General features: G+C 45.0%; 1 protein-coding gene across 1 annotated transcript; it reads right to left on the bottom strand.

Annotated features, from left to right (window-relative positions):
- Positions 1-20,803: 20,803 nt before the first annotated feature.
- LOC121402809 (palmitoyltransferase ZDHHC20-A-like) lies at positions 20,804-22,114 on the bottom strand. The gene has a single exon (XM_041589497.1). It carries the CDS (start codon positions 22,039-22,041, stop codon positions 21,070-21,072), a length of 972 nt encoding a protein of 323 aa, XP_041445431.1. The 5' UTR covers positions 22,042-22,114; the 3' UTR covers positions 20,804-21,069.
- Between the last annotated feature and the right edge of the window lie 792 nt (positions 22,115-22,906).

A 22,906-nucleotide genomic window follows, 5' to 3' on the forward strand; every position in this document is an offset into this window, starting at 1 on the left:
TTTAGTAAGTATTTTTAGTAAGTCTACTAGAAAAATCATGTGAACATTAAATAAAGCCAATAGGCTGGTTTTGTCTCCAACAAGGATTAATTATATGTTAGTTTGGATCAAGTACAAGGCACTGTTTATTATTACAGAGAAAGCTAAGCTATACCCTCATACAGTGAGGACGTGTTTGGAGTGTGCTGCAAGAGCGTGTGTTCTCCCAGGCCCTTGCGGGTCTTGGGGGAGTTAGTCCCGGTACTTATCCCTCATCCCTCCGTGACCCCCCCTTTGTTATACCCCCTAGTACACTTTATTTTCTCCTTTTTCTCCTTTTTGTTAAGTTCCCCCCTCCTCACCCTTGCTTAAATGGGGCAGAGGAAGAAGGGAGATACAGCCCCCACGGGTGGACGAACCCGTCTGGGAAGCAGCAGAAGAGCCATGGAAGAAAAATCCCCAGTAACTGCAGATCGCACAAGAAGTGTAAAAAAACCAAACAAACAAAGTGGCAGATACTGGAGTATGATTCCTCTTCAATGTATGAAGCCGATGTGAGCATTGGAAGCCATCAGGACCCGGAAGTGAATGCAGGAGCTGCGGCGTGACTGCTGAGCTGACCGATCCAGAGCAGCGTGTGATCTCGGCAACCAGAGGAAGGGAACTCCAACAAGAGTTCAGCACAGCAGAGGAACTGGAGGAATCTGCAGTATCTGTACTGTACCAGATTAAAGAGAAGGGGAAGGGCTGCTGTAAGGAACCAGCAGGCCTAGGACAAAGATTTCATTGGTGGGACCCCACTTCCACAAGACATTTGTCACAAAAGGCAGGCAGTGAAGAAATGGCCGGTGCTTACTGATACGGTGCCCAGGTGTGCCACCCTGAACCAACAGCCATGAGAGAAAATAAATGACAAGATGTTGCCACAAGAAAACCAGCAGAGAAACCCTCCACCCTGAAGGATGCAACTATCATTGCCACCAAGTATCGCAAGATGTCTACACTGCAAACCAAGACTTTGAGACAACTTTCAGACCATCCAGGGGCGATCCGCCAATGAGGCGATCTGAGGCGCCCGGCTCAGGTGGCAGCACCAGCTAGGTTTCCAGGGGTGGCAAAAGGCCGCTCCTGGTGCCTTTAAGAGCCAAATTTCCGGTTTTTAAACCGGAAATTCGGCTTTACTAGGGCAAGAGAGCGCAATTACGCTCTACGCACTAGTGTTGCTGCCACCCCCCTGGAAATGTAATCGGGCTGGGGGGCTGCATTACTGGAGCCGCCTCAGGCGGCAATGTGAACAGGAACGGCGCTGAGACCATCATTTGTTCATCATTTCAATTTATGTGTCTGTATTAGGAATACTAGATGGAGTTAGAAAGTGCCCATACAATACACTGTGCAGATGTGTGTGTGTGTGTATATATATATATATATATATATATATATATATATATATATATATATATATATATATATATCAAGTCTTGTGAAGGTGCACTCTCAATACAACCGCCTAGGTGCTGGTCAGAAACAATTATAAATAAATTACCAAAAAATAACAGCAATCCAAGGACTTCATAAGAAAAAATCAAACCATTTATTTCAACGTTGACAGGGCGACCATCCTTTCTGCAGCAGTTGATTTCTCCTCCCTGGCTATCTCTCCTGGCCGCTGTGCTCTGCTAGCAAGATGGGGCAGCACTTCTAAGCGATGCACATGGCTCCGCACTTCCCAGCATTGCTCCTCCGTCTCACCCAGGCATGTTTTTTACTTCCCGAACCCCCAGCCCCTGCACTGAGCTGCCCCGTCTCCCTCCTCCTGTGCTGCCCGATTTTTACAAGGAGATTGAAGTGAGCTGCTGCACCCAGTACTGTAACTCTGTTCTGAAGATTGTAGTTGCACACACAGAGCAAGACAGCGCCGGGCAATACACACAGAGCCAGACAGTGCCGGGCAATACACACAGTGCCAGACAGCGCCGGGCAATACATTAGCATAGCACTGGGAATTAGCACTTACCCCCGCAGCACCAGCGCCGTTTCTGTATGCATTGCCGCCTGAGGCGGCTCCAGTAATGCCGCCCCCCCAGCCCGATTCGATTTCCGGGGGGGAGGCAGCAACGCTAGTGCGGAGAGCGCAATTGCGCTCTCTCGCCCTAGTAAAGCCGAATTTCCGGTTCAAAAAACGGAAATTCGGCTCTTAAAGGCACCAGGAGCGGCTTTTTGCCGCCCCTGGAAACCTAGCTGGCGATGCCGCCTGAGGCGAGCGCCTCAGCTCGCCTCATTGGTGGATCGCCCCTGCGCAGCACCTACAAGCTCTACCTTCCTGCTGTCACCTTTGACACCTTTCTCCAGTGGCCCAAGATCAATCGGGTTCTCCATACAAGTCCGCATAACTCTCGCTAAGCGCAGGCTCTTGTAAGCATTTACTCCACTGAATCGGTGTCGGTGTTTCTATTGGCGCATTGAGGCCCCTGCGCTGGGAGAGTTATGCGGACTTGTACGGAGAACCTGATTGATCTTGGGCCACAGGAGAAAGGTATCAAAGGTGACAGCAGGAAGGTAGAGCTTGCAGGTGCTGCGGGGGTAAGTGCTAATTCCCAGTGCTATGCTAAGGTATTGCCCGGCGCTTTCTGGCTCTGTGTGTATTGCCCAGCACTGTCTGGCTCTGTGTGTGCAACAACAATCTTCAGAACAGATTTACAGTCCCGGGGTGCAGCAGCGCACTTCAATCTCCTCGTAAAAAGCGATGAGCCTGGAGAGGATTTTGCAGGCGGCCCGACATGGAGACGCTGAGAAGCTGCAATGCGCAGGGACAGATCGAAGGATCCCATGGCCGCCTCTGCAGTCCATCATGCTGTCTCCTTTACTTGGTGGATGAGGCGCAACTGGTGGGCATCAGCAGGGCCAGAAACGAGGCCACCCCGGCTCACGAAGCTGAGGCCACCGGCAACTTGTCGTGCTTGCAATGGCCCGTGTATTGCCCGGCGCTGTCTGGCTGTCTGTGTTGGTCTTTATTTTTCAATGTATACTAACAATTTTTTTTAAAATTTTTTTTTGATGTTACTGGTCCTTTAAGCGACTAGACCCAGCAACCCATATGGAGGTATATATGCAGTATAGGACTGGCCCACCGGGAAACCAGGAAAACTCATGGTGGGCCCAGGTGTCAGTGGGCCCCTTGGCTTCTAACCATTTGGCCCATTTCATGGTCATTCTCTATTCTCTATAAAAGAGGCTTAATAATGGAAGAATAGAGTATAGTAAGTAGACATAAAAGACTAGGAGAATAAAGAGGTTAAGTGAGGAGAGGATGAATAATAGTTTGGAAAGTGGGCCCATGTTCTAAGGTTTTCTGGTGGGCCCCTGGTATCCCAGTCCGACACTGGATATATGTGAAAAAATTAATTGGTAGCAATATAGGTTAACAGTTATTCGTTGCATTACTGTTGTCCGACTGCATGTGCATCCTCTTATGGAGAGCTGGTTAGTATTTACCCTGAGCTGCATATAATTATGGAAACTTAATCAGGTGTAGGAGTCATATTCTCTTCTGATCCAGCACAATGGATGCTGAGCATCTGGTCTTTGTACTACAATCAAATTCACAGCACATGTGGATACTCCTGAACTCCCTTTTCTGGGCATTCTGCTAATGAAACAGGGCACTCAGCTTACCACCACCATTTACCGTAAGGAGACTGACAGAAACACTTTATTACATCATACGTCTTGCCACCCGCCACATCTACTTAAAAGTATTCCATATTCCCAGATGATCCGGATTGTAAGGAACAACACGGACCTGAGCAGACTTCATCAACAACTAGACGAACATGGTTCGGTTCCAAGAATGTGGTCACCCCCAACACAAACTTCTTAATTGCCGTCTGCGAGCTACATGTTTTACACAAAATGAGTTACTGACCCCATTAAATACCAACACAAAGACAAGTAATGTGGACTCCCTCACCACATACTCACCTAGTACCAGATCCTTCACTAGAGCTATCCACAACTATTGGTTGATTGTACAGAAGGATAAGACACTACCACCTTCCTTCAAGCTACCTCCACTTGTGGCCTATAAACAAGGATGACCAACTCGTAATCACAGATCCTGCACAATGTTATCAACCCCCTACACCAGGTATGTCCAAAGTTCGGCACGTGGGCCAATTGCGGCCCGTTTTTAAATTTACACCAGCCCTCAGCCTCAGTCATGAAATTAATAATAATGTGGCCTGCCAGCATAGTGCGATCAGGAATTGTGTATCCGTAATATTTGGGCACATTAGTGAAATGATCTGCCACTTGGTCTATACTGCTGCCTGTGAGCTGAAGGTGTTAGCAATAGACATGTACTGGAGGGGGGCGTGGCCAACTGCTGCATGTGAGAGGACGTGTATCGGCTCAGCTCCGTACCCGGGGCGCAATAACCCTGCAAATCCCCTGACACAAACCCGCAAACACGGACCACCAGTACCCCAACTGCGAGCCCTTACCGCAGAGACTACTCATGGGTCAGAACCGGGCCCAAAAGCGCGCCTCTGAGGCTGCAACTCGCCTGGAAAAGTATGCTCGGGATGGTAAAGCAAACCAAGATGGCGTCGGAACCTCTAACCACGAGGACGACGAGCTGGACCAAGAGCAAGTGCAACAGCCGACCCTCTTTGATATTATAACGGAGATCAAGAACACGAAGGAGGCCTGCACTGCGTTAATCAACACAAAAACAGATGAGATTAGGCTCGATCTATCCATTATCAGGCAGGACCTCCAGAAGCTGCGCGAGCGCACGACCATAGCAGAACAAAGGATCAGCGATCTTGAAGACACGTGTGCTCCGCTTCCTCAGGCCCTGCAGAACCTGAATAAAGAAATGGCTACCTGCATACAAAAGACCGATGACCTGGAAAACCGCCTTCGCAGAAACAACATAAGGATGGTCGGGTTTCCAGAAAGGGCGGAGGGTAATTCCTCAGAGGAGTTCGTGACTAACTGGCTGGTGACTACATTTGACCGAAGCAAACTGTCGGCGACCTTTGCGGTGGAACGAGCGCATAGGGTCCCCACAAGGCCCCCCCAGCCTGGGGCTCCCCCGAGGCCCCTCCTGGCACGCCTGCTAAATGCCATGGACAGAGACACCATCTTAAGGCTGGCTCGGGAAAAGAACACTCTACACTACCAGGACTCCAGGATCTCTATCTATGCAGCTTTCTCATCGGAGGTCCAGAAGTTGAGGGCCAAATTCCAGGATGCCAAGCGGAGGCTGAGAGCAGAGAACCTGCAGTACGCCATGATGTATCCGGCGAGGCTCTGTGTCACCGCTGAAGGCTCCAACCACTTCTTTATCTCACCCAAGGATCTGAACGACTGGCTCGACTCCCGCAACGCCAAGCCCTGAGACGACCCACGGCTGAGGGATCCTCACTGACGGGCATCGTGACGACTTCACAGCACCGCCGGTTCGGCGCCTTGTTCTTCATTTTTCTTTGGTCTTTTTACCTTTTTTTTTTTTTTCTTTGCCCCACTATCCTGTTGGCTTTCCTTTTTTGCCATCCCACCTGGACCCTTCATATCCCGTTTCTGGCCCCCTGCTACGAATATGGTCCCGGCTTCTCCACAACCATCTAGGCCCCCTTCATAACACCGCTACAGTACCGCCCGGGTACGCTGGACTATGGACACAGGACTCAACTCGACACCATGGGCAGGTTTTTTATGGCCTTTTTTCTATTTTGCAGGGGGTTCCACAAGACACTACTCTCTGTAGACTCAGGGGTACAGCTCCTCATCATGGCGCTACCACTAGCCCCGGGAGAGAGGGTGATCTGAGTTTTAGCACCCACCTCTCGGCTCTTTTGGGCCTAAGTAGGCCCTACACCCCCCCAGCGTTGTTCGAACAACGCATTTAGAAACTCTTTGGTTTTTGTATGGGATACAAGTTCTGCCTGCGTTTAATGGTGGAAAGGGAGGGAAGGGGTTGTTGGGGAATTCACAAATGTTGTGTTATAAATGTTGTAAATGTCACATGCTCAAGACAGGATTACACTGATATGCCGTGGGTAGGCATAACCAAGTCGGGGTTTAGGGCCCTGAGACACCCGGGGTGATAGTTAAGCTCACACGACTCCATGGCAGTTAACATACTCTCTTGGAATGTCAGGGGTATGAATAATCCCATAAAAAGGAAACTAGTGTTAGACTTCTTGAAGCAGAACAGCGCCCATATTGCCCTGCTACAGGAAACCCACCTAACTGGGAGTAAAACGTTGGCGCTCCGCCGTCCGTGGGTGGGATGGGCGTACCACTCCACCTATTCTAATTACTCATCGGGGGTTTCTATACTAGTCCATAAACAAGTCCCCTTTAAAATGCTTCATTTGCGTTCAGATGTAAAAGGCCGATACCTGTTCCTACATTGCATGGTGGGCCAAACTGAGTTGTTACTGGCAAACTTCTACATCCCACCCCCGTACGCAGACTCCTGTATCAAAGAGTGGGCGAAATACCAAGTAGACTTCCCCCGGGCCATCCCTATATGTGCAGGGGATTTCAACACTGTCATGAATCCCAAAATAGACAGAGTGCGGCGGGCGGGTTCCCAAAGTCTAGAGGTGAACTCCAACTTAAAGTTTCTTATGCAGGAGCTAGGTCTCTTGGACCTGTGGAGGTGTCAACATCCAAATGTTCTCCAATATTCATGCTATTCCACATCCCACAGTGTACTATCTAGGCTAGATATGCTGTTCACTACAGCGGCATTTGCTGCAAGAGCAGAAACATCTAGGTATTTACCCCGGGGCATATCGGATCACGCCCCCCCCTGCTCACCCTCATCCCAGCCCCCAGCCCGGGCGAGATGGTCCTTCAATCTGATTTGGTTTAGTATACTTAACAATCAGCAGGACCTGGACGATGCAATCAATACCTTCTTAGAAGCCAACCTTGGCTCTACTGACAAACTTACACTCTGGGAAGCACTCAAGGCATATCTTAGAGGGGTCCTTAATGCTCAGATCGTCTGCCACAAGCAAAGATCCAGGGCTGCCACAGCAGTGCTTGAAGCTAAAGTGGCTGGGGCGGATTGGGAGGCAAGCCAAAATCCGTCGGATTCTAACCTACAGGTCCTAAAGCAATTACAGGAACAATATGCACAACACATGTGGGAAAGGGCACACCGTAAACATCTCTTCTCAAAGATTAACGTCTTTGAGCACGGCGAGAAAGCTGGTAAAATGCTTGCATACATGGCCAAACACCAGGGGGGCCCTGACCCTATAACAGCCCTTCAGGACATGACTGGGCAGCTCAAAACTGATCCACTAGAAATAGAAAACATACTTGTATCCTTTTACAGGGAACTATACTCCTCCAAACTGGCAGCTACCCAGGAGGTTATCCAACAATTCCTCAACCGACTAGGCCTGCCCAAAATGGATGGGGAGCATAGCAGGTACCTAGAAATGGAAATCACCTCGGATGAGATCACTAGTGCCATAGATTCATTCCCTCAGGGTAAAGCGGCAGGTGCAGATGGCCTGCCTGTGGAGCTGTGGAGGCATATTAAAATCCTGGCTCCTATCCTCCAGAGAGTTTACTCGGAAGCACTGGCCCAGGGCAGGTTACCCCCCTCTACAGTATGTATGAGGCGGCAATTGTACTGATCGGCAAACCCGGTAAAGACCTTCAAAAATGTGAGTCGTACCGCCCAATTTCTCTCCTGACGGCAGACGTAAAAATACTGGCGAAGGTCCTGGCGAATCGCCTAGCTAAGATAATAACCAGTCTGGTGGGGTGTGACCAAACAGGGTTTATACCGGGTAAGACAACGGCTATTAACCTCAGGAGACTGTACCTTAATCTATCCCTGTCACATCCTAACAGTAATACGAGGGCAGTGGCTGCACTGGATATCGCCAAGGCCTTCGACACTGTGGAATGGTCATACCTCTGGGAGGTGATGTCCACAATGGGCTTTGGAACACTGTTTACTATGTATGTTAAATTATTGTATGCTCAACCTAATGCTTTTCTTAGGGTAAATGCAAGCTCCTCGGCCCCCTTTAACCTGGGGCGTGGTACTCGACAGGGATGCCCCCTGTCCCCCCTGCTGTTTGCCCTGGCAATTGAGCCATTCGCCCAGGCTGTGAGAATTCACCCGGATATAGTTGGCCTTAGAGTAGGACATAAGATGGAAAAAATCCAGCTTTACGCAGATGATACACTGATATACCTGGGGGACAGGGGCTCCTCACTTACTACCTTGACCAATCTTACAGCTCAATTTGGTGCCCTCTCAGGGCTGTGTGTTAGCCCCACAAAATCGGTGCTGTTCCTATTAGACCCGCTGACAGACTCTGAAAACCTCACACACTGCCCTTTGCAGTTGGTGAAAAAGTTTACCTACTTAGGGATACAGGTTGCCCTTCCGGTGGAACACTATTACTTACACAATGTGGAACCTATGCTCGCCTGGGCTAAAAACAAGACTGACCTATGGGCCAAGCTCCCACTAGGCCCAATGGGCCGCATACAATTGATCAAAATGCTAGTCACCCCAAAAATTCAGTATCCCCTCTGGCATTCCCGATCTGGATTGACAAAAAATTCTTTACAGCTCTCAGTAATACTCTTAGAAACTTTATATGGGGGAACGGCCGTAGCAGACTCTCCTTTGAAATCTTAAGACTCCCACAACAGGCAGGAGGAATAGCACTTCCAGACATGTTCCAGTATTATCTCTCAGGCAAGTTAGCCCACTGTAGGCATTTGCTACCCCGTACAGCAGATGAGAGCCTCCTGCGTCTATGGTCCGCTGTTACCCCACAATACGAGACGCCATTCCAGGGCTTACTAGCCAGTGGCTCCCCAAGGGGCACTCACAAATACATCCCTTACTCAAACTGCAAAGGAAAGTCTGGTCCATAGCGCATCGGCAGCTCGAATTTTGTTCCATGCATCCCCTCACTCCAATTACGAATAATTCAACTTTTCCAACGATGCGTCAGGTTGAGCTTCACAAGGTGTGGGCAACTGGGAATCTGACTGCTATAGGCAAGATATGGGTTGAGGGCAGCCCAGTCCCTTTTAGGACTTTGAAAACCGAGCACCTCCTTCCTAATTCACAGTGGCTGGCATACAGTGCCATTTGTTCAGCACTGACCAAGCATAATAAAACCAAGCCTATCCAAGTTGACTGTTCCCCGCTGGCAAAAGCTATAGAAGCTACTACCCACAAAGGGCTGGTGTCTAAACTATACAAGGTTACGCAAAAGCATAGGGCAGAACACTATGTGATCAAAGCACAGGAAAAATGGGACCATGACCTGGTTTATCTCACTGACGCCCAATGGGCCCAGGCCCTAAAGGTACCCTCACTGGTCTCCCTCAACTACAAGTACAGGTTAATACAACTCTACATATTGCATAGGGCGTACTATACTAAAACTAGATTGCATATAATTAACCCGACCATATCCCCTCTTTGTAACCGTTGCAACCTACACCAAGGCACTTTCTTGCATACAATGTGGGACTGTACCCACCTGGTACACTACTGGTCCACAATATTGGACACTCTGTCCCAACAGATAGGTCTCCCCATACCCAAAGATCCCAAGGTGTGCCTTCTAGGGATAATGTCTACCCATGATATCCCTTCTGATAAGCAACTCTACCTGTCTTATTCCTAGCCAGAAAAGGTATTACTTGTCATTGGAAAAGCTCTGATCCTCCGACATTTGAACAATGGTGTAAATCAGTCCAAGATCTACATAATACAGAACACATTATATGTAAAAAAAATGGCAACCTCCTTCAATATGAAGTTGTGTGGGGCTCCTGGCTCAGGGCGCAGGAGGGAGCTACTACCTAGTGTATAGCTTATTTCTTGTATATCGCATTTCTATCCCTGTTGTAATTCAACTGACGTGATATCCTGTGTCCATGAATGTAAAAATGTGGAATGTTTTACCCGTGTCTTGTATCTGTTTACTTGCTTTTCAATAAAAACCTTCTTGAGCAAAAAAAAAAAAAAAAAAAAAAGACACGTACTGGCACATAGTGACGCACCGCTCTCAGATACAGATACTAAAGATGGATGCATCACTACGTGCCAGTACGTGTCTATTGTAAACACCTTTAGCACACAGGCAGCAGTATAGATGATCATTTCACTAATCATGTACCCAAATATTACTGCTATGCGATTCCTTGTTTAAATGAGGCACGGAGAATTAGTCCAAACAGACTCCATTTCTCCACTTCCTAAGAGCAGTGTACGCATCCATCTCCAGGAGTGAATGGTCCTGATCGCAAGCTAGCTACCTCGGAATGGATGTCAGGCTGAATGCTCACCCCCCCACATTTTCACCTCAGCAAATATGGTCCTCGTTGCAAAAGGTTTGGAAACCCCTGCCCTACACCCTGGATGCTACCGATGCGCAGACTGCACAACCTGCAGACAACTACTCACTGGTTCCACCTTTCCACACTCACATTCAGGTACACCAAGATATGTTCTACAATAGTAACGCAACGAATAACTGTTAACCTATTATGCTGCCAATTAATTTTTTCACATATATCCCTACTAACAACCCTAAAAGCGGGTATTTCCCTGATGGATGTTTAGGTGTATACCGCATGCTCTTACTACACGGCTTCATAAGCAGTGTACTTAAAATACCTCTATGTATTTAATTGTTTAAATAACCATACACAGTGATATGTTTGTCTTCTGTTAACAACTTTGTTCTGTTTATACAAACATTTTTGAAACATTGTAAAGGTATGGGATCTGTTATCCAGAATGTTCGGGACCTGGAGTTTTCCGGATAACGGAACTTTCCATAGTTTGGGACTTCAAGCCTTCTACTGGAAATTCATTTAAACATTAAATGAACATACGTATAGGCTAGTTTTGCTTCCAATAAGGATTAATTATATCTTAGTTGGGATCAAGTACAAGCTACTGTTTTATTATTACAGAGAAAAAGGAAATCATTTTTAAAAATTTGGATTATTTGGATAAAATTTAATCTATGGGAGACAGCCATTCCGTAATTCGAGCTTTCTTGATATCGGGTTTTCGAATAAGGGATCCTATACCTGTAGTACGATTACTTAATATGCTAAATACAATATCTTTGTTACAACATTTCTTTATCCGTTGCTTACTGATAGCTACATCTATGATTATTTCCTTCTGATTATTCTTTATCTATTATTATTATTGTTTGTTTTTGTTTTCAACATGTATTTTATAAAAAAAAAATTGTCAGTTAGGTGCAGTGACATCACTTAATTCCCTTTCCCACCACAGGGGCTTTAAATGGTTGCAGCATTTTGTTTAAGCACTTTGGTAAAGGCTAGTGTACTATCTGAAACGTTACTTAATTTTTTTGCCAAATAAAACCTTTATTTCCATTTGTAAGACCTGTGAGTGCGAGCCTTTGATGTGCTTATATATATATTTGTTAGTAGTTTGAAATGCAGTCAGTCTGTCAGTGTATAGTGCATGTGCATATGAGGAAGCATATGTGGCATATGTAGGAGGAGCTGAAGCTACAGCTTCTCTTCCATTCCAACTGTTCCTGTTATCTGGGCTGTTGGGCCAAACAAATGCAGCAATACAAATATCTTAAAGAATTATTATATAAGTGCACTAAAAGTAGTGTTTCTAAATAAATTATTGTAAGTCAGATTGATCATCCACAGAGATCTACCTATGGCTCAAGGTAGATTTAAGTTCAAATTCCAACGTAGTTTTTTCAGTACAGGGCACAGCCACCTCAAATGTAGTTGGTCATACTACTAGGATTTATAAACAAACAGAAGAAAAGAGGGGTACACTCAGGGCCGGATTTACATAGTGGGCACCCCTAGGCCCACTGCCATTCGTCGCCCCTGTCCCAACCCCTTTATTCATGCAAATTTTTAGTATACTTAACAATCAGCAGGACCTGGACGATGCAATCAATACCTTCTTAGAAGCCAACCTTGGCTCTACTGACAAACTTACACTCTGGGAAGCACTCAAGGCATATCTTAGAGGGGTCCTTAATGCTCAGATCGTCTGCCACAAGCAAAGATCCAGGGCTGCCACAGCAGTGCTTGAAGCTAAAGTGGCTGGGGCGGATTGGGAGGCAAGCCAAAATCCGTCGGATTCTAACCTACAGGTCCTAAAGCAATTACAGGAACAATATGCACAACACATGTGGGAAAGGGCACACCGTAAACATCTCTTCTCAAAGATTAACGTCTTTGAGCACGGCGAGAAAGCTGGTAAAATGCTTGCATACATGGCCAAACACCAGGGGGGCCCTGACCCTATAACAGCCCTTCAGGACATGACTGGGCAGCTCAAAACTGATCCACTAGAAATAGAAAACATACTTGTATCCTTTTACAGGGAACTATACTCCTCCAAACTGGCAGCTACCCAGGAGGTTATCCAACAATTCCTCAACCGACTAGGCCTGCCCAAAATGGATGGGGAGCATAGCAGGTACCTAGACATGGAAATCACCTCGGATGAGATCACTAGTGCCATAGATTCATTCCCTCAGGGTAAAGCGGCAGGTGCAGATGGCCTGCCTGTGGAGCTGTGGAGGCATATTAAAATCCTGGCTCCTATCCTCCAGAGAGTTTACTCGGAAGCACTGGCCCAGGGCAGGTTACCCCCCTCTACAGTATGTATGAGGCGGCAATTGTACTGATCGGCAAACCCGGTAAAGACCTTCAAAAATGTGAGTCGTACCGCCCAATTTCTCTCCTGACGGCAGACGTAAAAATACTGGCGAAGGTCCTGGCGAATCGCCTAGCTAAGATAATAACCAGTCTGGTGGGGTGTGACCAAACAGGGTTTATACCGGGTAAGACAACGGCTATTAACCTCAGGAGACTGTACCTTAATCTATCCCTGTCACATCCTAACAGTAATACGAGGGCAGTGGCTGCACTGGATATCGCCAAGGCCTTCGACACTGTGGAATGGTCATACCTCTGGGAGGTGATGTCCACAATGGGCTTTGGAACACTGTTTACTATGTATGTTAAATTATTGTATGCTCAACCTAATGCTTTTCTTAGGGTAAATGCAAGCTCCTCGGCCCCCTTTAACCTGGGGCGTGGTACTCGACAGGGATGCCCCCTGTCCCCCCTGCTGTTTGCCCTGGCAATTGAGCCATTCGCCCAGGCTGTGAGAATTCACCCGGATATAGTTGGCCTTAGAGTAGGACATAAGATGGAAAAAATCCAGCTTTACGCAGATGATACACTGATATACCTGGGGGACAGGGGCTCCTCACTTACTACCTTGACCAATCTTACAGCTCAATTTGGTGCCCTCTCAGGGCTGTGTGTTAGCCCCACAAAATCGGTGCTGTTCCTATTAGACCCGCTGACAGACTCTGAAAACCTCACACACTGCCCTTTGCAGTTGGTGAAAAAGTTTACCTACTTAGGGATACAGGTTGCCCTTCCGGTGGAACACTATTACTTACACAATGTGGAACCTATGCTCGCCTGGGCTAAAAACAAGACTGACCTATGGGCCAAGCTCCCACTAGGCCCAATGGGCCGCATACAATTGATCAAAATGCTAGTCACCCCAAAAATTCAGTATCCCCTCTGGCATTCCCGATCTGGATTGACAAAAAATTCTTTACAGCTCTCAGTAATACTCTTAGAAACTTTATATGGGGGAACGGCCGTAGCAGACTCTCCTTTGAAATCTTAAGACTCCCACAACAGGCAGGAGGAATAGCACTTCCAGACATGTTCCAGTATTATCTCTCAGGCAAGTTAGCCCACTGTAGGCATTTGCTACCCCGTACAGCAGATGAGAGCCTCCTGCGTCTATGGTCCGCTGTTACCCCACAATACGAGACGCCATTCCAGGGCTTACTAGCCAGTGGCTCCCCAAGGGGGCACTCACAAATACATCCCTTACTCAAACTGCAAAGGAAAGTCTGGTCCATAGCGCATCGGCAGCTCGAATTTTGTTCCATGCATCCCCTCACTCCAATTACGAATAATTCAACTTTTCCAACGATGCGTCAGGTTGAGCTTCACAAGGTGTGGGCAACTGGGAATCTGACTGCTATAGGCAAGATATGGGTTGAGGGCAGCCCAGTCCCTTTTAGGACTTTGAAAACCGAGCACCTCCTTCCTAATTCACAGTGGCTGGCATACAGTGCCATTTGTTCAGCACTGACCAAGCATAATAAAACCAAGCCTATCCAAGTTGACTGTTCCCCGCTGGCAAAAGCTATAGAAGCTACTACCCACAAAGGGCTGGTGTCTAAACTATACAAGGTTACGCAAAAGCATAGGGCAGAACACTATGTGATCAAAGCACAGGAAAAATGGGACCATGACCTGGTTTATCTCACTGACGCCCAATGGGCCCAGGCCCTAAAGGTACCCTCACTGGTCTCCCTCAACTACAAGTACAGGTTAATACAACTCTACATATTGCATAGGGCGTACTATACTAAAACTAGATTGCATATAATTAACCCGACCATATCCCCTCTTTGTAACCGTTGCAACCTACACCAAGGCACTTTCTTGCATACAATGTGGGACTGTACCCACCTGGTACACTACTGGTCCACAATATTGGACACTCTGTCCCAACAGATAGGTCTCCCCATACCCAAAGATCCCAAGGTGTGCCTTCTAGGGATAATGTCTACCCATGATATCCCTTCTGATAAGCAACTCTACCTGTCTTATTCCTAGCCAGAAAAGGTATTACTTGTCATTGGAAAAGCTCTGATCCTCCGACATTTGAACAATGGTGTAAATCAGTCCAAGATCTACATAATACAGAACACATTATATGTAAAAAAAATGGCAACCTCCTTCAATATGAAGTTGTGTGGGGCTCCTGGCTCAGGGCGCAGGAGGGAGCTACTACCTAGTGTATAGCTTATTTCTTGTATATCGCATTTCTATCCCTGTTGTAATTCAACTGACGTGATATCCTGTGTCCATGAATGTAAAAATGTGGAATGTTTTACCCGTGTCTTGTATCTGTTTACTTGCTTTTCAATAAAAACCTTCTTGAGCAAAAAAAAAAAAAAAAAAAAAGACACGTACTGGCACATAGTGACGCACCGCTCTCAGATACAGATACTAAAGATGGATGCATCACTACGTGCCAGTACGTGTCTATTGTAAACACCTTTAGCACACAGGCAGCAGTATAGATGATCATTTCACTAATCATGTACCCAAATATTACTGCTATGCGATTCCTTGTTTAAATGAGGCACGGAGAATTAGTCCAAACAGACTCCATTTCTCCACTTCCTAAGAGCAGTGTACGCATCCATCTCCAGGAGTGAATGGTCCTGATCGCAAGCTAGCTACCTCGGAATGGATGTCAGGCTGAATGCTCACCCCCCCACATTTTCACCTCAGCAAATATGGTCCTCGTTGCAAAAGGTTTGGAAACCCCTGCCCTACACCCTGGATGCTACCGATGCGCAGACTGCACAACCTGCAGACAACTACTCACTGGTTCCACCTTTCCACACTCACATTCAGGTACACCAAGATATGTTCTACAATAGTAACGCAACGAATAACTGTTAACCTATTATGCTGCCAATTAATTTTTTCACATATATCCCTACTAACAACCCTAAAAGCGGGTATTTCCCTGATGGATGTTTAGGTGTATACCGCATGCTCTTACTACACGGCTTCATAAGCAGTGTACTTAAAATACCTCTATGTATGTATGTATTTAATTGTTTAAATAACCATACACAGTGATATGTTTGTCTTCTGTTAACAACTTTGTTCTGTTTATACAAACATTTTTGAAACATTGTAAAGGTATGGGATCTGTTATCCAGAATGTTCGGGACCTGGAGTTTTCCGGATAACGGAACTTTCCATAGTTTGGGACTTCAAGCCTTCTACTGGAAATTCATTTAAACATTAAATGAACATACGTATAGGCTAGTTTTGCTTCCAATAAGGATTAATTATATCTTAGTTGGGATCAAGTACAAGCTACTGTTTTATTATTACAGAGAAAAAGGAAATCATTTTTAAAAATTTGGATTATTTGGATAAAATTTAATCTATGGGAGACAGCCATTCCGTAATTCGAGCTTTCTTGATATCGGGTTTTCGAATAAGGGATCCTATACCTGTAGTACGATTACTTAATATGCTAAATACAATATCTTTGTTACAACATTTCTTTATCCGTTGCTTACTGATAGCTACATCTATGATTATTTCCTTCTGATTATTCTTTATCTATTATTATTATTGTTTGTTTTTGTTTTCAACATGTATTTTATAAAAAAAAAATTGTCAGTTAGGTGCAGTGACATCACTTAATTCCCTTTCCCACCACAGGGGCTTTAAATGGTTGCAGCATTTTGTTTAAGCACTTTGGTAAAGGCTAGTGTACTATCTGAAACGTTACTTAATTTTTTTGCCAAATAAAACCTTTATTTCCATTTGTAAGACCTGTGAGTGCGAGCCTTTGATGTGCTTATATATATATTTGTTAGTAGTTTGAAATGCAGTCAGTCTGTCAGTGTATAGTGCATGTGCATATGAGGAAGCATATGTGGCATATGTAGGAGGAGCTGAAGCTACAGCTTCTCTTCCATTCCAACTGTTCCTGTTATCTGGGCTGTTGGGCCAAACAAATGCAGCAATACAAATATCTTAAAGAATTATTATATAAGTGCACTAAAAGTAGTGTTTCTAAATAAATTATTGTAAGTCAGATTGATCATCCACAGAGATCTACCTATGGCTCAAGGTAGATTTAAGTTCAAATTCCAACGTAGTTTTTTCAGTACAGGGCACAGCCACCTCAAATGTAGTTGGTCATACTACTAGGATTTATAAACAAACAGAAGAAAAGAGGGGTACACTCAGGGCCGGATTTACATAGTGGGCACCCCTAGGCCCACTGCCATTCGTCGCCCCTGTCCCAACCCCTTTATTCATGCAAATTTTTATCATCTGCACTTGATAAATGGGGAAATTTCAAAAATGATTGTATCTACTGCTCATCCCCAGTGTTTTTGAACAAATGTGGGTGTGGTTGGGCAGCATGCCGCCCCCCTAAAATCCTGCCGCCCTAGACCCGGGCCTAGGTGGCCTTTCCACAAATCCGGGCCTGGGTACGCTCCTATACAGTAAAATCAGTGATATCATTTTATTCAATAAAAGTAATGCACTTACAAGCTTAGATGTACATTAAACTCATCAAGGGAGTGGCTTAATGTGTTTCTTTGTATGTCCAGCCTCCTCAGGTGCATATGAAAATAAAAATTACTTTTGTGTGCACTTTGATATTTCCCTGAGGAAGTCAGACATTCAATGAAACATGTTGGGCCACAACTCAATGTGCTTCTTAGTTTGTAAGTGTAGTACTCTATATATGTATATGGCCCCTCGTATGGGTTCCCTTATCAGTCAGATACCATTCAGGGTCAGCCGATATATGGCTAACTGCCATATACCAAAATCTGATTGTTGCTACAAGTTCCTACTCCAGAGTATATTTTTTACCCATCTCTAAGTTAAAGAGAGTTTATGGGGAAATGTGGCCAGACACAGCATGTGGACAGAAGCTCTTCAGTAAAGCCCCCACAGATAAACTCTAATACCGATCTCTGGGGGGGAGAACAGTAAACATCAAGCTACACAGCTTGTGAAGAACCCCAGGATATTGGGCAATGGCAAAAAGCAAACTAAAACAGCACTCTGTACAACTCACCACATTCTTTGGATCGCAGGCCTGAAAGGACACATTGGAAAATATCCATATTGCGCCAGCAAGTCCTCTTCAACAGCTTCATCCCCAGTACATTATGAATCTGATAAAGACAACAGGACAGCTAAGAATGCCATCAATAAAGCCAGAAAAAAAAGATAAAAGCCTGTAATACACTTATAAGACAACCCCACAGATGACTACTGAAATTTTTTTTTTTTTTTAAATGAACACATTCCAAGGTAAAAATGGACATGAGAAAACAAGACTATAGGACTGCTCTGTCAATGTGAAACTGAAAAAACAAGGATTGTTTTTATCCCTCCAAAACAGTGTGAAACTTTTTGAAATGCACAAGACACTATGACTGCTTTGCCAATTACTTGTGAACCTTTTTGAAACACATTTCATTTTTTTTTTCATTTCATTCATTATGTAGCAGGTGCAGGTGCGGACTACTGCTGAACCCTTATAATACATGAGTGATACTCAGAGTTCCCTGTATAACTCAGCCTGCAGCTTTGTGCCTTTATATGGTCACAGAACCCCTCAGTGACTTCTAATATCCTTATCATTTATAGTAAGGGGCACATTATCCCTTATAATACATGAGTGATACTCAGAGTTCCCTGTATAACTCAGCCTGCAGCTTTGTGCCTTTATATGGTCACAGAACCACTCAGTGACTTCTAATATCCTTATCATTTACAGTGGGAAGTACATTAGCCCTTATACATGAGTGATACTCAGAGTTCCCTGTATAACTCAGCCTGCAGCCTTGTGCCTTTATATCAGGGGTGCCCAGACTTTGATACACTGGGATCTACTCTTGACACCTGGCCCCCATAAGGAGATCTACCTTGGTAACGTGCGGCAATTTTTGACCACGCCCATTTTTTGACCACACCTCCTAATTACCATATTAAGTTTACAAAATTTGGCTGGTTATGAAAGTTTAAACACACTCCCTTTCCCTCCATGTTTGCTGCTCATCCCTCTCTTCCCCTCAGTGCTTGTTGCTGTCAGCCCCCCTTCTGTGTCACTGCTTGTTACTGTCAGCCCTCCTTCCGTGTCCCTGCTTGTTGCTCAGCTCAGCCCTCCATCTGTGTCCCTGGTTGTTGCAGTCAGCCCCCCTTCTGTGTCACTGCTTGTTGTTGTCAGCCCCCCTTCTGTGTCCCTGTTTGTTGCTGTCAGCCCTCCTTCTGTGTCACTGCTTGTTGCTGTCAGCCCTCCTTCTGTGTCCCTGCTTGTTGCTGTCAGCCCTCCTTCTGTGTCCCTGCTTGTTGCTGCCAGCCCTCCTTCTGTGTCACTGCTTGTTGCTGTCAGCCCCCCTTCTGTGTCACTGCTTGTTACTGTCAGCCCTCCTTCCGTGTCCCTGCTTGTTGCTCAGCTCAGCCCTCCATCTGTGTCCCTGGTTGTTGCTGTCAGCCCCCCTTCTGTCACTGCTTGTTGCGGTCAGCCCCCTTTCTGTGTCCCCGTTTGTTGCTGTCAGCCCTCCTTCTGTGTCACTGCTTGTTGCTGTCAGCTCCCCTTCTGTGTCCATGTTTGTTGCTGTCAGCCCCCCTTCTGTGTCCGTGTTAGTTGCTTAGCCCTACCTTCTGTGTCTGACGTGCTTGCTGCTCAATATTTCACCCTCCCTTCCTTCCATGTCCATGCTTGACTCTGCTCTCCGCCTCCGCCTTCTCCTCTGATCTCAGCCAGCCCCGCATTCCCTTCTCCTATGCTCTCTGCCTGCCCGTTCTCTGCCTGCCTGCTCTCCATTCTCCTCTCTCAGCCAGCCCTTGCTGCTCAGAGGAGAAAGGGCCTGTTCCACCAAAGACTGTGAGTGGGGCTGTCTGGAGCGGGTTCTGCAGCTCTCACCCGCGTCGGTAAAATAAAGATGGCGGCTGGGCTGCAGCATTATGCTATCGCGAGACTTCGGACGCCACAACCAGGAAGTACGGTGGAAACGTCGGGCAGGTCACGGTCTACCAGGAAAATGATGGGGATCGACTGGTAGACCGCAATCGACGTCCTGGGCACCCCTGCATATGGTCACAGAACCCCTCAGTGACTTCTAATATCCTTATCATTTACAGTAGGGGGTACATTAACCCTTATAATACGAGTGATACTCAGAGTTCCCTGTATAGCTCAGCCTGCAGCCGTTCGCCTTTACATGGTCACAGAACCCAACAGTGACATATAATATCCTTATCATTTACAGTAAGGGGTACATTAACCCTTATAATACATGAGTGATACTCACAGTTCCCTGTATAACTCGGCCTGCAGCCTTGCACCTTTACATGGTTATGGGACTCCTCAGTTACTTCTAATACTCTTATTAGGCTTGGGTGAATTTGGCCCATTTAGTTTCACCAAAAATGTAGGCTACACACCATTAAAGTCTATGGGTGACATTTTTTTTGGGCGCGCAACGCCATACGAGTCTATGGGTGTCATTTCCATGGCAAAACGATGCGAAAAAATTCACCCATCCCTAACCCTTATATTTTAAAAAAGGGTGTGTTTTATACCCTTTTTACATTGTATTCGTTTATTTTTCACATATGTTTGAAGGGAAACATTGTAGGGCCCTCTCAAAAAGATCCTCAAAGCTGCCCAGCGTGACCTAAACCCCCGATGGCGCACTGCGTATGCAAAATGCAAATATTGCGGTGCAAAGGAGTCGTAAAGCCAGTGCCAACATGGGCAGATTTTAATGAAGAATTGCTGATGGGAATTAAGAGTTAAGTGTCAATAATTTGGGATTGTAAATGCATTATCTGGTGTGTGGCTAATATTTTGTCAAATATTTTCCAAAATGAAGTGCTTTTCTATTGGCTGCAAAGCTGACATGTGCTGCATTATTGTACAGGGACAGATATAGGGAGTAATGAAATCGACATTATTAAGAGGCTAAATGAGCCGCTATCCCATTATGAAGTTTAGACCTTTAACTGGATCTGTTTCTATTATTTTGGTAAGTGCAAATGTAATTGGTGTAGTTTTTCACCCTCGTTATCTGAGGTGCTGCCCCCTATAGGTACAAAAATGACAAATGATGCAACAATATTAGAGGAATATAAATATTTATTTCAATAACAATTACAAAGGGTTTCTGTAACAATACGTAGAATATGTAGCAAAGTTGATAATTTGTGATGCTGTGACGCTATGAGTTAAAGCCTACGAACTTCACTTCTTTCTAAATACTCTTAACACATCTTGATAAGTTCCAGCTTTTCTCTCTCTTCAATTTGGAACTAAAATTCTGCATGAAATTCAAGCACCATGAACTTTTCTGCATGGTTTTCACTTCTGAGAGTTGTTTTTGGGACTCATTTAGGGGTTTGGCAGTCAATAGTCCCATTTTTCTCTATGTCCTTTGTGGCATCACCCAGTGGGAATGAGGAGCCATCTCCTAAGCTGCTGAAGATTGGGATGAACCAATATCTCTTTTTATTGCCAAACACTTGTCTCCAGTTCTTTCTGTAGCCCAAGTCATAGGGATTATACTCACAATGTAAGCCTTCATTAAACTCTAAAAGAGTTTCATTCGTTAAAACCAGTGAGTAATGGTCATAAATATACCGATAACAAAAGATTATACAGGACAATGTACTCATGCAGAACAGCGCAATGGCTGAGCCTTTGGAATCCATGTTTGGCAGTTGATCAGTCCAGAACAGTATGGAGCAATAAAGGGACACTGCACTAGTGAATATAAGCAATAGGGGTACATAGAGCAGGAACAGGAGGAAGAACTTGTAGTTGGAAAATCCCACGCAGTTGTTTAGAAATATGCAATGATGATCCAGTTTCAGTATACAGATGTCACACACTGTACAATGATGGCACCTGTCTGGCTTTATGAATTGGCATTTTCTACAGTACTTAATCGGTGTTTTTGAATCTATATTATAATATAAAGGCAAGTTTTTGGCCGCACGGCTGAGGATTTGCTCCTGCACTTCTGGCCTCTCCTCACTCAGATACAGCTGCTTGTCAGACTCCGATAGGCGGAATGTTTCAGGAGGGACGGCAGGAGGCGTTATTACAACCCGAAGATAACTCCACATGCACAGGAGGAACAAAATGTGGAAAATCACCAGGAAGGTTGCCTTTAGCTCTTGTGATGGAACAGTAAATATGCACAGCTCCACCACAAATATGTAATAGCAGGTAGCAAGGAGCCCAATGATTAGTGTAATCATTACCCTGCTGATCCTCCTCCTACATGAATACATATCTTCTTTGTCCATTTTTTCTTCTTCTATATCAATCTTACAATTTTCCTCTTGTTTTTCCATGATAATATTCTTCAAGTAACAATAAATTCAGTTATAAATAAATGATAAATAAATAAGTTATAAATAAATGATAAATAATAATAAATAAATAAGTTATAAATAAATGATAAATAATAAATAAGTTATAAATAAATGATAAATAATAATAAATAAGTTATAAATAAATGATAAATAATCAATAAATAAATAAGTTATAAGTAAATTCAGTAATGAAAAAGAAAGGAAAGATCCAAATAGCGACAGAGTTGAAGACAGCTTCTTACTCCACCGCTACCAATCTGTGTAATGACCTTCACGTGTTTTTCCCACAGGTGTTTCTCTCTTGTGTATGACATCACAATGACAGTAACCATAGCAACCATTGTTTGGCTTTTCTGTGTATGACATCACAAAGAGCATAACCATGGCAACCAGATATTATCTCTCTTGTGTATAGCATCACAATGAGTGTAACCATAGCAACCATTGTCACACCTGTGTAAACATTAGCCTTCTAAAAGAGTGTATTCAAATAGACCTACTATCTCAGGGTGGTAAATTGCTGTGCGTTACAGTGGCTGACTTGGGTATTACATTTATAGAGTCTTTCAATTTCCTACCCATGAGACTTAGTAAATTACCTGCAGCATTAGGTGTTTGTACAGAGTGGAAGTAAAGGCTTCTTTCCACATTATTTTAACACAGGTGAAAATCAGGGCTATATAGGTGCCATGCCAGCCATAGAATTTTATGGGGCTGATTATATGATGCCTGATGAGAAGGCTGAATTCATTACTTGGTACGAGCAAAACCACAGCTGTAAATTCCATTTTCAATTGCAACTTAACAAATACTGCATTCAAAATTTTAAAATTCTGAAGGAGGC

Source organism: Xenopus laevis, chromosome 4L, assembly GCF_017654675.1.
Source record: "Xenopus laevis strain J_2021 chromosome 4L, Xenopus_laevis_v10.1, whole genome shotgun sequence".
NCBI classification, from domain to species: domain Eukaryota; kingdom Metazoa; phylum Chordata; class Amphibia; order Anura; family Pipidae; genus Xenopus; species Xenopus laevis.